General features: G+C 36.7%; 1 protein-coding gene across 1 annotated transcript in view; it reads right to left on the bottom strand.

Moving 5' to 3' along the window:
- The window catches only part of SLIT3 (slit guidance ligand 3), a 526,008-nt gene that overhangs the window by 453,494 nt on the left and 54,924 nt on the right, over positions 1-17,590 (bottom strand). The window contains exon 4 of the mRNA XM_086621882.1: positions 16,228-16,299. Coding sequence (XP_086478008.1) covers positions 16,228-16,299 — 72 coding nt within the window. The remainder of the gene's footprint in view (positions 1-16,227; positions 16,300-17,590) is intronic.

The following is a 17,590-nucleotide window of genomic DNA, read 5'->3' on the forward strand; positions in this document are numbered from 1 at the left end:
AAATACTAAAGTGCATTAGGGGTAATTCAAAGGAAATAAGGGCACTGTACTCAAATGCCATTTCTCCATCTACCCTTACAAATTATAAAGTGTATGACCTTATGAAAGGTTAAATGATGCTTAAACATGCTATTTTCAATAAGCATCATAGCTACATGCTAAAAACTGGGATGCAAGGAATCATGAAAAGTTACTTTGCAAAAATAATGAGTCACAAAAGTATTTGCAACCCCTTCAAACTAACCAAAAATAAACATTGACTAGAGTTTCTGAAATAATCAACACTATTTTCAATAGCTAGTCATTCATATACCAACAAAACGACAACTTGTCTAAGATCTAACCCAGGTCAGTAACAGGGACACTGAATTCAGTTACAGGGAAACGTAAGAAGAAAGCAAAAATTTTGTAAATACATTAGAGGAGTGGAACCTCTTCTTTTGTTTGGTTGGGCTTTTTTTGTTGTTAAAACCAGCAGCAACAGAAAAGCCAAATGAGGGAGTTCACACATACGCCCTGAAGAAAAGCAGTAACACAGCTTTCAACCATCCTGACAAATATCCGCTTCTCTGTGGGGCTATGAATATGTAAAAGGAGGAGCCACTAAATAATATTAAATAGTTTTACTCAACTCAAACTGACTTTGCCTTTTATCATACACAAAAAAAAAAAAGAGTAAATCATTTCAGATATTTCATTTTTTCTTCAAAAATAAACCTTCCTAAAATTCAAGTACTTGTATCAGAGTTAACAATTACTTCCCATATCGCCTATCAGTGACACACCAGCCTAAGCAGCGTAACTCCTGTCTTTGGCTGACTAGCTGAGAACTCGAAACTAATTAGTTAATCTGCATGACACAGATGTTAGGATTTTGAAATATTTCTCTTCATTTTGTACACTCATGGTTCCCATATCAACTCTAAGATTTTTTTTTTTCAGGAAAAAAAATTACTAGTTGAAAAAAAAATAAAAAGAAAAAACCAACAAGTTTCACATAGACATTGAAGTAAACGTATGTGATTCAGCAGCTGAGTAACTGAAGTTGAGCCTTTCTGGAGGCACTACCAAGTAGTCATTCCCCAGTGTTAGATGAATTGATAATTATACAATCAATAGTGTTATTGTTTCCTCAGCTAGAGCTTTACCACACATTTCAAAATACATACACTGGCAATAATATATTTATCTCCAAAACACCAAGAAATATACTTCATATTTTTAAATAAGCACACATGATATTAAAGATTATAGACTCAAGAACATTTGTCTCCGCAGGGTCATCCCAGCTCTGCCACTTCACCATCTCGTCCTCTATGTCGTTTGGGCTTATTTGAATCTGCTCATCTTTACTTCACTTACCAACCTCACTTGTGACATGGGCGTAATTTTGTAGTAGCTTAAAACTGAAATTCAGCATAACCCAGTGGACACGAAGATAACATAATCTTTTAGCCATCTTTTTAAAATAGTTGGGATTTTTATGTAATTTAAATAGACTGCTGACATTGTTGTAAGATTACCTTAGAGACCACTTGGAAATAAATTTGAAAATTGAATCAAGACCACCAGATTAAGATCAGAAAGAGAACATGATATTTCTATAGTTGCAACCTGACACTAAGTTAATATCATTTAAATTCAAAAACTATGTTCTTAGATGGTTTTTGTGACGTTGAGAACAATCTGTCTTTCTTTCAGTATTTACTATGAAATTCTGAAAATCTTGGCAGTTTCAGTAAAGTGTGTTCTTAAAAACATACAAACAACTGTTCTGTTTTCAATATAGAAAATGCAATGCTCTTTGAAAAACCGCATACTCACATTATTGATATAGCCACAAGCACCAGACTGTGGCCAGGAACTCAAATGGTCTGGTAGCCAAATTGCAGCTGCCATCTTCACTGCAAGAAAGGCTACAAATTTTAGGAGCAGTACCAATCCCAAACAACATCCTTCTGGGGATCTCACGCCTTTTCCTCCTGTACAAGGCAGGAAAACACAGGTCCTGCAGAAACAAATCTAGAAGTGTCTGCCCCTATAGGAACCCTTCATGCCTCCATGCCAAGCCCACTCTGAAGAGGCTCTTCAGAAGGGTAACGCTGAGAATATGATATATACTATACTTTTTTGTTAAAAAAAATATTTTCTAGGAGAAACTGTGAAGCATCTATGTGCACGTATTACATAATAATCCTAACACAGCCTACTACACAAGCCATTCTGTTTTTATAAGGTGGTTTTAAGTAAGGCAGAATCAGGTCACATTTAGGAAAGGGATACAGCAAATAACTTTCTCCTAAAATGAGATGTTACAAAATAAAACAAAGATACTGAACACCAAGGCGCATCCTACTTTTGAAAAGTATACCAACGCCACCATTACAAGAACTAAACAGCACAACTTAGGGCAGGAGATAGCTAAAATTTACTTTCTTTAGCAGCAGTTGATCAATTCTGGCTTCTACTTAATTTCAAATTTTGTGGGAGTTGAGAGCCCTCATCTCACACTCCTGCAAGATCCTGGTGATGAGTGCAATATTGCACCTCGTAGACACAGTGTCTTACAGTACCCACAAAAATCCTGTCTACTACATTCAATCTTTATTTTGGAATAGAAGGAGAAAAAAATAAAAAAGAAAAATCCCCACAATCTAGTATCCCATGCACACTAAGTGCCAAACCTTGAACCAGCTAAAAAACTTCCAAACAGTATCATTAAATATTGTAAATAATATTACACAGATAATATTTCCCATAATATAACCACAGAATATTTCATGTTGTAAGGGACCTCTGGAGGTTGTATGGTTCAACTTCCCACTCAAAGTATGGCCAGCTTGAAAGTTAGATGAGGTTAATATGCTTCATTCTTTCTCAAATGACAGCAAGAAAAACAGAAAATCTCTTTTTATAACAGAAGGAAAAAAATGAACTTGACAACTTAATAAATATGAAATCCTTAAAAATTAAGCATAATTAATTATGGGGACATTAATTAATGGGGGGAAAAACCTAAACAACTCAGTGACTGCTGATTCAAGACAAGCCACTACCTCCATTTCTACAGCTAATCCCCGTAACTTGTACAGATTAAACCAGTTTGGTTCCATGGAAAGCTACTCAAAAAAAAAAAAAAAAATCAGTCAAGTATCCAAGTGTTGCACAGTTCCAAAAGTGCAGTTCAAAGTTAAACAGAAGTATTGTCACTGGCTATTCAACTCAGAAGTTTCCAGTGTAGACACCAATACCTCAAGCATCTCTAACACTCCTCTAAGCATTTGAACACACACTGCTAACTGAAAGAGCTTGTTATCAGTATGAATATTTGGAATTTTCATAGATAAAAATTGCTTCCCCCCAGTTTTATCCTTTCCGGTCACCTTACTTAAGGGAGATGTCATGCTGAAAGTGTAAAGAACAGCTTGCTTTGGCATTCTTCCTTCCAAACTGACATTCAAACACTGGTGAACACACACCAAAAAAATTGCTACAGAAACTCTCTACTAACAGAACTTTTTTGCGTACAAGAGTACACAGTCATGCTAGAATCATAAATCCCCACTTTTCCACACACCTTGGTATGCTCAATGTGCCTTAAAGGAAGAGAGAAACCCTTTTCCCCTTTTCATTTCATTATTTTGGAAGAAAGGACTCTACAAAGTAAATTAAAAGGTATAAAAAAAACAGACTAGTAACAAATAAGTCTCAACTTTTAAAGGTATATCATTTACACTTTCCATAAAATTGTACTTATTTACACAGACAATTACAAACTTTAACTACAAAGTTCAAAATAATCTAGCTCCTAGTTTTGCGAAGTTTGATGTCAGACATGAGGCCCGTTATAAGCCACTGCTATCCTCAGGCCAATCTAGTGATTGCTTCTTTGTTCATGCACTTATTCCACCATAATGAAATCAGTTTACCTCATTAAATGAGAGCTGGAATAAGCCACAGCTGCAAGAGTGAGGTGGTCCTCATTTTTAAAACTAGCAATGCCATTTGGGAAATAGAGTAACAAGCAGTGAAGAGAAATAATTCCCTTCAAGCAATTGAAATAGCAGTTCTGAAGACAAAATAGTGAAAAACCTGAGGTCAATAAAAAGAAACATTATTTTCTTTTGAAGTTCACCACCAATTGGGGCAAGTGGTATGTTGCATTCCCCAGGCTTATATGAAATTTGTTTCCTGTCGTGTCAGGAAAAAAATACCATTATTGCTATGGTCCCTCTGGAGGATGTAATTACTGATGCATATAAATTACACTTTATCAAAATACTTGACAAATGTTGCCTAGAAAGTCAAAACTAAACAGTCTACCTGAGCAATATTAGTTCAACTCTGTTCTCATTATAGAAAGGACTGGTAGAAATGGAAACACTGTACCACACACGTGCATTTCACAGTCAAATAAATAATACCGAAAAAGAACAATGGAGATTCACTGGATAGTATTTTCTTCTGGGGCAACACTCTTGCTCAAGCATTAATGTGCCACTACAACCTCTCAATAAACCCAGTAAAATGACATTGCTGAATTTACACGTTTTATTGAGCCAATCTTACAGCAACGCAAAACCCTGGGACTGGCACTTCGAGTGCAGTCACTGGCAGTCGTATCAGTACTTAATACAGCAGATGAAACACGAGGCCTCTAGAGAAGAGGAAAGGAAGTTGTTTAAGTGAAGTACCTCACACCAACCAACAAGTACCCAGGTCAAGTAACACCAAGATCAAACAATAGAACAGCTGCCACTTCTGGAGGAAAAACTAAAGTGCTAACAAAAACTTAGCACAATATTCCATCAGCTCTGTTGACCATTAAGGTAAGGTACGGAATTAATCGAGCAATTATTACGAAAAATTAGGAAGGGATGATATGAGTACCGTGACTGAAGAAAAAAGCAAACCTTTCATTTTAATACTTTCCAAGATACAGTTACTAGGTGCATACACTAGTCGTAGAAAAATCAGTTTAGGGCTTGGAGACTGATAACGTTCTAATGCATTCAGCAACCTTTGTTGCTTCCAGTGGCACAGAAAAGACGTTGAGGCAGGACTGACCCAGTGATCTTTATCAGAACTAATGCAATAGGGAGTTCTAGTGACATCATAGTGTGGTAAGATACAAGATTATTCTTTCAACAAAAGAAACTAACTGTATAAGCATAATATTTGGTTCCATATTGAATGTCGTATTTTTCAACATTTTCCCCCCCCCCCACAGTTCATTAAGCATTGGCATTGTATCTTGCATGTAAACCACTGAAAACATTAAACTTCGCATCCCTTCATATATCAATAAGAACGAAGTACATCCACGTCAGCTGTCTCCTGAAGAAAATCTTTCATAGATGTGTCTCTAGTAACAGCCCATCAGGGAGTTTAACAGAGCAAAGCAAAAGACAGGTACTTTGCTTTGGTCAATTTTCCCAGTAGTGTTTGCATTTTCTTTGTAGACGATCTCCAATTTCAATAGTGGCGATTACCATATATTCGAATAGTCTCACTAAGTTCCAAAGCATTATGCAAGGGAAACATTCAAAATCAGCTCATGGACTTTTTTGTAATACAAGGTGTTATAAGCCTTTGCTTTCAGTATGTTACACTGAGTTAAGAAATACAAGCGGCTCAGAGGCACACCTTGTATGACATCCTACTCTTAGTCATAAGAGCAAGATGATAACAAGCCACCCTTGCCAACCTATTCTTGTAGCACCATAACATTTTATGACCTGCATGACTTGTTTTAATTTTGTTTCATAAATAGTTTCTACTCTAAGTTTTACAATGTAGTTTGCACTCAGGACACAAAACTGCATCAGGCTCTAGCACAAGTACCTCCTGGTTCAGCTCCACGTTGACCCTTTTGACAGGCACACATATGCCTCAGGCTACAATCCCATTGCTTTTCTCAGCTGAAGGAGATTTGAATCATAATGAAATCCCGGATCGTTTATGAACGTATTTCAAAAGTAACCATACTGCATTTACAAGTAATAGCAGTATTCATTTTGGTGACCTTTAAGTGTCTGAAATATTTTAACCATGCCCTATTACCCCTGTGAAACATATTGAAAAGTTCCAGAAAGCCTAACTTAAGCTTCCCATTGTACACATAACAGATTTCAAGAAAAAAAACAAATGAGAATTAAAACAAGGCCGTGTTTGGTCTTGCATCATTTTACCCACAATAATCTTAACTCACAGGGTGCTCTGAATACACAATAAATCTCCGCAGTAAAGCTGAGTTCTGTTGCTGTGAAACAGCAAAGAGCAGAGCTAGACGCCAAAAAACTGGTGATGGGAAACGGCCTTTTGTTTTTGAAGTTGCTGATCAAAATCAAGACTTCATGCGCAGTCCTTATAATTTAACCCTCGTTAGTCCCTCTAGAACAATGATCATGTCCCCTACTTCTACTAAACACTCATACACTGAATGTGTAAATAACACCAAACACTCTTATTCTAATCTCCTGTTCACCAAAAAAGAAGGTTCTACTTATTGTGCATTTTCTCCTAGTTGCAGTAATGAACATTTACAAGTGAGTTTGCCACTGCCCATTCTAACCAGGGCCTGGACTCCAGCATTCTGGACCATTTACTAAACTGAGCATTCGGCAAAGCGCTTTCCAGCTCCTTTCAACATACCGTCCATGGGGAAAGCACAAAAAATACTCACATATGAATTAACCAATTAAAAGGAAGATTTAAACATGAAAAGTAATATCCATACAGCAATAAATTATGTGCAAGCACAGCGTGACGTGCTGACATGTGCAGACTAGCTCTAGCAGCAAGGCCAAAAAGCCGTGTTAACAGAGCAAATGCAGTAAGTCCAACTGATGACCTTGGAGCACGCACAGCCAGACTAACAGAGCATCCGGAAAAGAAACTGTCTACAAACCATCAGGTCGGAATACCTAGAGTAACAACATACTTGCCAGTGTAACCGAACTATTCTCTGATTTGCAATCTACACAGCTATTGAATCCGCTGTCCAGTTTAACAAAAGCAGCCCACGACTTCAACAGACATAGCAAGTCTGCAGAGGCCACCAGCACCAACTCCTCCCCAGCCTCACCACAAATCAAGGCACAGGGAACCAGAACACAACTCTGTAGGGAGCTACAGCACTTCTGCTGGTGTCAACAGAAGCAAAAGACTGAAGTTCTGAAGACTAATGTAATAAAATGGTAAACCAATAATGCCCACCCACAATTACTGTATTTTGAGAACTCTGTAATAGCTCTTCGTCACGTGAAAGCCATCATCACAAGAAGCTGAGTCACAGTGTTTCCCCCCCAGGTTTAACCTGTCACTCTAAACTCAGAAGTCCAAGCCTTTTAAAAAGGATGCGTTTCAGAATTGGCAGAGCATACATGGCCACCCTCGGAAACCAGGGCTCCAGCTAGCAAAGGTGATGACTAACCATGGAGTCCAGATTGAGCTGTCTTTGCTGCAACTCACATAAAGCAGCAAAATAATCTGTGGAAATTCAGGAAAGCCTAATTTTGCCAAACATCTCCAGGATGTTCCTAAAGATCTTGTTGCAGAGAAAAGAACAAACTCTGATGGTAATTAATGCCTAATTGGATAAAGAGAGTACATACTGAATTTTATCTATATTTCTTTTTTGATGTTAAGAATAAGAAGAATTTTAAGAAGCATCAGAAACTATTTTCAACAGCCCTGCTGATGTAAAATCCTGGACTGCACTTGGTAAGCTTACAAGGCTACTATTGGTGTCAGTAAAACAAATAAGCATCACCCAGTTTAAGACTGCGTTGAGCCAGCAATAACAGCATAATCGTTTTTAGTGCGTTATCTCCCAGATATGTGATTTGAAACTGGAATATGTTTGAGAGTGCTTAAAAAACTCCTACTTTCAGGAAAACTGACACCAACCAAATAACTTAGTGGCAAATCCATCTCACAAATTGGGAGCCTCCCAATTTCTTGGACTGAACACCAACCAAAAGAGCAAGTCGCCTTTCTAACAACATAGGAAAAAATAGTGAAAATCAAAGGCAATAGTTACTCAGCTAATAGAGTAAACCAACGTGTTCGCAAAGCAGACTTATGCTTAATCTGCACATGTGGCATTTCTTCTGGAAACGTACAGCGCTTTGCCACAAACTACCTCAAATAGCTTGGTAATAAGATGACCTGATCACACAAGCTGGCAACAGACATTGCCTTAGAAGAAAGGCTCCACTAAAACCCAGATGTAATTTTAGCAAAAAGTGCCCTTTCTTCTCCAATCACGCCTATTTCCACTAAGAGGGGAAACAAGACATCTGCACAGTATAATTTTAAATAACCAATTTTACACAGGGGAAAACGTGGCATTGAGGAGGGAGCCTTCTGGATTTTTGACGTCTGTTTTCAACTCTCACAATAATCAAAAAATCTCTTATTCATATTTTTTAAAATTCTTCTTTTGCACTAATTTAGACTGGAAAAAATCCTTAGACTCTCCACATAACTGGTTTATTCACATTTGAAAAAAATTGCTACATACATTCTTTACAATCAGAGCGAAAAAGAAGATATAAAATGACTCGAGCTTGATAAATGGTGTAAATGTCATCCAGCTATCTGCAGCACAAGCCTCTGCCCTAATGCACATCTTTCTCAAGCCAGAAGTGCACCCTAGAGACCAGCAAACACTTACTGTAATTATTTACTGTCTTCTAGAGAGACCTGCTGTGATCTATACACAGTAAAGCTACAATTATTGGATGCGGATAAAACCACAAAAACACACAGTCACAGCCCATGCTATTTTGTCATGGCAACACCATAACTCAAACTCGTGTAACAATTGAATTGTCAGGATCCTGCTTTAACATGAAATGACAATGGAGCTCTAAGTCAGCAAGCTGCAAGATCTTTCGTTTTAGAAAGAGAACAAACACAAAAATAAAGAGGACACTATGAAAATTTATGAACTGGTTGCTTTTCCCAACACAGCTTCTGATGACATCCACGAGATAAAAGGCTGAATTTGATCAGGAGTCATGATTTGATACTTGGAGCTTGCTAAGGATCAGGCTGGAAAGGAGGGTTTACAAGTGACAGCTCTAGTAAGGCTTTCAGCAGCAATTTCTTGACAAATCCTACACATGTGAAACAACCTCCCAGCTACAATAAACATCTTCGCTATAAAAGCACTCGAAGTACAGTAGACATTAGTAAAATCTAATACACACTACACTTGTCCAGGGGACACTGACTTAGCCAGGCCAACGTCTGACTGCAGGCACTGTGTGCAATAGAATGACACAGTATGGCACAGTGAATCTAGGAATTAAATACACCTTCATATTTAGGTTTAACAAGGTCAGCTTCCTAAGTAAAACAGGAACTAAATAGTTCCAGCTACTCCTACTAGGAATTACCTAATGACACTACTTACACAAAATCGTATATACACACTGCACAAACACTGAAGTCATAAGGAAGGGGACAAATCAAGAAAAGAGATGCCAAATAGCAATGCGATAAAATAAAACTAAAAGCCAATATGATTAACAAACAGACTACATAAATTTATTACAACAAAAACTATCATTAAAATTGCTTTTAAGAACGCATATCCACACAATAATACCGATTTCTCACCAGCATCTTCACAGCATATGAATTACAGGATAAACCATTATTTCCAGGCAGTTTTACTGTGGTTTTAACACCTAGCTTGAGAAGAATATTTACTAATGAATGTATTAAAGCCAGCAAAACCAATAAAACTTTGCCTGAGAAGTCTTCAGAAATATTTAGTATGTTTTGTGCATATTTGCATGCATGCACTTTCTTGTTTCTAATCTATCTTTAAAAAACCAACAAAGGTCAAACAGATATTCCATTTTTACTGCTGCTCCTCCAGGTATCATACTCATATTTACTTATTTGACTGTTTTACAGTGATATACATACCTTATTAGCCATCAATGTGCATTTATTGCATACAAAACTAGAAAACTTTGATGGTCTAATACAATGCATAGCCATGGTTATAAAAAGCAGATGAGATTCATATCAGTGTTTTAATTAAATTATTTTTAAAATGAGAGGTACGTATTTTTCTTATTTCAGGAAGAAAACATTTTAAAAGTAAATTAAATATAATCCAATAAACCACAATTTAAATTTCATTACAAATGACAGTGATCAATGCAAGTTAAAGTTCCACATATTATCTTCTTCCATCCTTCCAAAAGCAGCAATTCTACATGGAGACAGATGCCAGATAATTTCTGACAACCATTAACCTAAAGGAACAGCACGATGCATCGCAGGTTGAGCACAAGATTCCCTGTATCATTTTAGCAGTTAGCTAAGTAGCCCCTTTTCCCCATTTGATGCTGTTTCCTTATTCTGTCTTTGAATACTGAAGCGATACGTTTCCCTTTCCAATTTGTTTCAGTTAAGTATTACCTAATTAACATTTGAGTAGCACTTTTTAAAGCAAAACATAATTACTGATAGTCACCAACAGCTCCCTGGGAAACATTACTTTACAATTAAGAGATACACCCATCAACAGGAAACTCTAAGACTTACAAAAATCTTACTTTTTTCATAACTGAAGTTGCATGGCCACAAGAAATGAAATAAAAGCATCTGAGCTTTGTTCATAACTTATTTACTGCAAAACGTGTGTGTCTGCCTAAAATTCAGTTTGCTTCACTACACGAGTTATTTAGCATGACATACTGTACATGTATGAAACAAAATAGTTTCCTGTTTCTGCCTGAACATAACAAAATACTTTTTTGCTGTGAGGGTGACTGATCACCAGCACAAGTTGCCCAGGGAGACTGTGGAACCACCATTCCTGAAGATACTCAAAAGCCATGAGGACATCAGCACTAGCCTGCTCTAGATGACCCTGCTTGAGTAGGGGCTTGGTTGGACAACTTGCAGAGATGCCTTCCAACCTCAACCATTTAGTGATTCTGTTTGAATGGAATATTGCCCCTTTTTAAGGCTACTCATGGATCTTTTATTGTATGTTACAAGTGCTTACCTGCCATTTCTACCCATCTGTCATAATCACCTTCCAAAATATTCCACTACAGTAGAAATGAAGCAGTCTCGCTAATCCAGCTTTATTGACAAATCTCACTGTGCTGCAAACACTAACACCATGTTAACAAGCAGCGACACGTTATACAATGGCTATTCTTGACGCTAAGAGGCTGTCCCATTTTATTATATCAATAAATTTGTCTACAATATCTCCATTCTGTTGATAAAACATTGGGACACTCATAACTACAAAGTTTAACCATCTTGAGATTTAAAAGGTGTTACGCTTGCACAGCCATGAATCAGTTTTGTTTCAGAGTTCAGGATCCCACGGATTTGCTCTCACACTACAATGTTCAGCTTTAGTCTGAAATCTAGATTTTGATACTATCCTAAAAAGTGTAATAATTAATTTCAGAGCCTAATGAACACTCCCACTAATTTGACTCTTTTGGTATCAGATTTCAGTATCTTTAAGTTTCCATAGACTTTTTTGGGGTCAAGTGCCAACTAAGAGTCCATTAAATGTGAATCGACCCCACAAATTTTCCAAAGCTATAAATTCGGTGAAGGTATTTATCTTCACTGCAAGACTTGAGCTTAGAGCACTTTTAAGAGGTTTTTTTCATCCACACTAAGGAACTTTACCTTGACTACTGAGCGGTTGGCTTTAGGTATAGAAGTTACAAAAATGAAACATACTTTCTTACATGTGGGGGTGGTTCTCCCTTTTATTTTGTTTTGAAAGACATTTAAATATCTCATAGCCCACTAGCATACCTGGCCTTCAGCGAAAAGCAGATACACTGCCATCATTTTATATACCAGCTGTGCACATGCAGGAAATTCATGATTCCAGCACGCACAAAGCTACATTTACAAACATTGCCAATAAATTTCACAAGTTGTTTTGGATATTAGAAAATTATTATCTTGGGATCAAACCCTATTTTTAGAGCTGTAAAATTACATGTTTTGTGTGCACTTAAGATTAATATTACTTTTTTCTATATGGCTACATATTAATAAATAATACCTGAAAATATGCAAAAAATATCTTTCCTGTTTCCATTTCTTGATTTATTAAAAGTGTCTTTTCCTTGATTCAGTTTTCTCATTAAAAGCACCTGCAGTTTGAATGATTAGATATTTCATTATTTATCCCAGATAAAACATATAAGAAGCTTTAAAACCCAGGAAATCAAGCAACTGAGCAATGGCAAACATTTCCACTAGAGAATCCAATCTAGGGTTCATTCACTATCCATCTTAAGCTTCAAACTCTTACCTAAACTAAAGCAAACAAAATCCATGACTCTCAAAGTAACTCTTTCTAGAAGAAAAGGCTCAAAACCTTATGAGAAACTCATTTCGTGGGACGTTTCACATTCCATCTAAGGTTTATTCCCCTATATATATTCCCACTTCTAATATCAACCAGATGTGTCAACGAAGCCTAAGCAGCACTGTAAAAGATGCAAGAATATCCTGGAGTTTGGCATTTTGAGAGAAGGTTAGAGAAAAACACACCTGGAGCTAACTGACAGACTGAGGAAGTAGTTATAATCCAAGAAGCATTCTAGATTAAACTTTATTAGTTATTAGAAAGACTGCATTTCACTGAAAATGCACAGTGCCCTGACACATGTATGCTATGGTGGCAAACAAGGAAACCATCAGGGAGAAGAGCACAGCTGTCCCAGGCTGTGCACACAGCACGCATACGCAACAAGAGAAGAACCCACCATTGCCCAACAGCTTTGCTCTCTAACATTTCAAGCGCATCATTGACAGGAAAGCTTAAAGTTCTACGTTTTATTTTCCAGCAGAAACACAACTGAAGAGACTCTGCTGATACTGAACTTCATAAAAAAGTTTATTCCTCCTTAAACTGACAGGCAGATTTCAGCCCAGCTGCCAGAACACAGAGAAAAGTCTTCACATTGGTTTTGCACCCTTTAACTATTCCTGAAACATTAACAGGTCTGCCCTGAAACCCTCCCGCCCGCAAAATTCCTGCATGTTTAAGCAGGTCAGTCACTACTTCTCCATCACATTCTATTAATGTTAATAAACATGCCCAACTGTCTCACTATTGTCAAGTTATCTGACTTAAATGTTACCTTTGTGTTTTTATATTTAAAAAAAACACAACAACAGGCTGTTACAGCTCACTGCACGCCTGCTAAAGAGAGCAGTTGTAAGAATCACTGCTGATTTCATCTGTATTTGCTATGTGGACAAGACTATGAGCTTGTTTTCAATAAATAAAATCATATTTTCCATTTTGGGTATACTACATAGCAATATTTAGTTCTCAATATTTTGCATCTTTTGAGCTGTAGCAAGTCTAACAATTAAAATACTCACTTTTGGACTTTCTAGTTTATCAGGATTGTTACTATTAAAAAATAATAAAAGAGTTGACCCAAAGCATAGTAGCCCAGAGTCAACAGTCTGAAAATACGGTGGCAGCAATAATATACCTGAACTATGGAAAACAAAAATTAAGATCAGTGCTTTCTACACTTTTGAATGTTCGTTTTCATTCGCTCATTGTAAATTCTACAGAAACTACATCACCCATGTATCAGTCCCTCTTATCAATTTTTGCTTCACTTCTCTGATTCCCTCTCATCACTTCCTCAGCTATGCTTTCTTCTTGAGAGGCTACGTCAGAGCAGCTGCAGGAGAGGAATGCAAGCCCCGTGCCTCTTCGTTCAAGTGTTTTACGCAGAAAGGCAGTTGAGAACAAAGCAGACTGGCACTGCTGGATTTAAGACGAGTCATACCAGAAGTGAGGAAGAACAACTCTGAAATCTACTAGCAGTAGGACCAAGACTAACACAAAAAAAAATAGAAAGTAACCTCAGACACGTATTTTTATTTTTCCTCAAAGTGTATGTATATGAGTGTGCGTATGTGTATTTCTACAATTTCTAGTAGGTGGCAAATTTTTCTCTCTTATCCCATCACTAAAAACATACCAACCAGACTGCATTTGGATACAGTTCACTTAGCCAAGATTTATTTACTTATAACACTATATTTATATAACACTCATATCTTCAAAAGAAAAAGGAGGTTTCTACTGACAAACAGTGCTACAGTGATCTATCTAAAGCACTATTAAACAGTAAGCAAGACTTTGAAGGAATGTCAGTGAATCAAGACAAATGTTTTGACAGCATCCTTTGGGAGGCATTACAGAATACAGCATTCATATTCATCATTCTATTGTATGTCATTTTATTACAATCCCTATATTCTAAAATCAAAATTATTACCCTTGCTGTTAAGGGCTATAATGTATCATGATTACTGAAAAACACACACTCTGGAATTGAAAAGCCTCAACTACCCTTCACTCAGTTTCTTCACGCAAGGTTCCTCAACAGATGCACACAAGTTATCAGAACACACTACCTTCCCTCGAAACCACAAAACACCAGAAAGTTCCTTTCGGTCTAATGATAGCCATGTACAAATGGCCACTCAGAGGAAGTTTCAACAGGTTAAACCGGAATTTCTATTAGTGGATACATGTAATCTCTATAAAACAAAGTTTTATCTTGGAAGCATCACCGTTTCCTTAGACAACCAACATACATGAAGCAACTCTTCTTCCGAAATAAATACAAGTGGCATCTTTTAGAGACCAGATAATGGTATCCTCCCAAGTAAGTACCAGTTCATGCTTTATACTCAAGAGGAGTTTAAGACACAGAATTTCAAAAACATGCAAAGAACATCATGAAATATAACCAAGTCACTCAGTCCTAGAAAATGCATTAGAAAAATATTTTCTAATGCATTCAAAAGCTGCAACAAAGCTTGCAAAAACAAGTTCAAAGATTTTTCAAGCAGATTTTGAGATTAAAAGACAGCTATAGTATGTAATTATTTATATTTTTCATCTCCAGAACAATGCCATTCACTCACTCGGACAGTTTTTTCACAAGCAAGTTTGGGCAACAGCAAACTTCATCACAGCAATTCTCCAAAACTGTATCAGTATCACTTGCTGCACAACACTGTTAATCTGCTTTTAAAACATCAACAAAGAACCTATTTTTTTAAATAACCAGCTGATTCCAAAATTCATCTTCACCATCACCATGTGTTCCATGTTTTCACAGGAAGAAAAAGTTTACTGCACTGCCTAAATGTTTTCTCTGGTTGCACAGAGGTATTAAAGCAATTATAAAAACCCCACATAGATGTAGCACCTTCAAAACAATCCTGTAGTAACTTCACAATTTCACTAGCCAAATCATAAATCTTACTAACTGGTCTTTCATATATAAACTCATGCATTAGAAAAACGTGTTTTACCATATAGCACATCCTTCAAAAAGACAGATTGGAACATGAGTTTGACTTTGGCAGGATCTGGAAAGCGATTTCAAACAGCTTTTGACTACTCCTTTAAAAAGGCAAATTACTCTTTTCTTAATAGTAACTGTGCAGGCATCTGCTTCCTCATTTAATTTCTATTCTTTTTAAAAAAAAATATATTTTATAAATCATCCCGCCATGATGCTAACACCACTCTCTCCCTCCCCCTATCAAAACCAACAACGCTGAGCTCATGTTAATCTTCTCGTGCTGTTCAAACTGGTCTTGATGCCTTCTAAACAACTTTTAACATAGTTCTTCTATTTCAAGAAGGTTAAAAAGTCTTCACCTCTACATATTTCCTCACTTTCCTGACTGATGAGGCAGCAGACATAACTTCGCCGATCTGCCTGGCAATGCCTTGACTTAGTTAAAAAGATAATTTTTAAAACTAAAAAAAAGTTGTAACAATTGTCATTATGTCAACATGCTAGCTTTAAATAAGAGTATGCCATCTCTCTTTGTGGACATCTAGACTATAATGGATATAAGAAGTTGCCATGTTTCATGGTTTCTGGAACTCTACATAGAGAGTTGAAAATAATTCACCTTGAAGTCATCATGGTGAATATATGAGGAACAGAAAAATTTTGCAGTTTCTCTTCCCTGATATTTATACTCTACTGAATTACAGCTACACACACACAAATCTAACACATCATCAGAATCCTTACTGTATAGCAGTTCTAATATCACAAAAATTAAACATCTCACCACAGTCAAAACACAAACATACAAATCTGTATAATAAGGAACATCCAACAGAAATATAAATCAGATTATACTTACAGTCTCGTTAACTTCTGTGTGTTCTGAAAAAGCAGCTCTGGAAGAACTTGCAATTTATTCTTGTTCAGACGCCTAAACAGTTACAATAAAATAAAAGCAATTAGAATGTCTTCCAGTTTAAGCAGCTTATTCCATGATGCATAAACTTCCCATTGTATTAAACCTCATGCTACGAGCTCAGCGCAGAATGCAGTATGTACATTATTCACGCACAAGCCAAACAGATCATACCACCTGTAGACCACCTGCCTACGTTCATGAGGAGTCAACCGACAGTCACCAGAAAGTTTGAATGTTTAAATATGGGTGAGTATAAAAATATGCTTTTTAAAGTTTTCCTCTGGATGTCTACTAACAGCGAATCTTATGGTCCCTCACAGTCACTGCTCTGAGGAATAGTTACTGGAAGGTATCTGGATTGTCTCTCTCCTTCTAAAAGCGTAAGCACATTAAATTAAGTAACTTGACCAACTCAGATTATTTCCAGATTAACTATTATTTCTACAGTATAGACATAAGATTTTTTTTTTAAAGAATCGTCTTAAAACTTCACTTTGAAAACATGAGCACTGTTGTAGAACATACCAGTAACCAGACATAATATGATCATTTCAAATAGAACATTAATCTTTAAGATTCTTCCAGAAACATTTTGGAGAACTGCTTAATGTTTATACATTAGTCCATTTTACTCACTCACCGTGAAAAGTTTTACACTGACGACCACAACTTATTAATTGTAAGAAATCAACTGTTACAAGTTACTCCAGCCTAGTAGCTATAAAAAAAAGCATAAGCTTCCTCTCCTTCATAAAACAGAACAGTCCTGCCAAATCTAAAAACAGTTCTGCTTTTCTACTTGTAAGAAAGAATCTTTTTCTACAATCCTTCTGTTGTCTAACTGACAACAAAAACATCCGCTTGCTTTCGCAGTCCTAATGAATGTTATTTACATAATGAAGTCAACCTAAACTAATTATATGCAACTCCACTGTTCTAAACAGCAGCTGACTTCTCCTACATGGTCATATAGAAGCCTGTGTCTAAGCCTCCTTTGTTCTCCATCTATCTTAAAAGTTAACTTTTCTAACAGATCTGGTTTTGCTAGTTTAGACCTCAGAAGAGAACTGGAACTTTTAGAAACCTACTGATACTTAGCACCCAGTATCTGGTTTCCAGTTTTCTTGCACACTGAGTAATTTCACTATCAGAACTCGATTTTTTTTTTTCTAATAGAAAGGCCTGCCTCAGAGATCAAACTAAAGTTGTGGGGTTTTCATATGGCTACCACATGAGCATGTCTGGCAAGATAAAGGAGTGGTGAGGGAGAGGGGAATATTTACTTCTCTTTCTGACACCTAGA

Source organism: Tauraco erythrolophus, chromosome 16 (genome assembly GCF_009769465.1).
Source record: "Tauraco erythrolophus isolate bTauEry1 chromosome 16, bTauEry1.pri, whole genome shotgun sequence".
NCBI lineage: Eukaryota > Metazoa > Chordata > Aves > Musophagiformes > Musophagidae > Tauraco > Tauraco erythrolophus.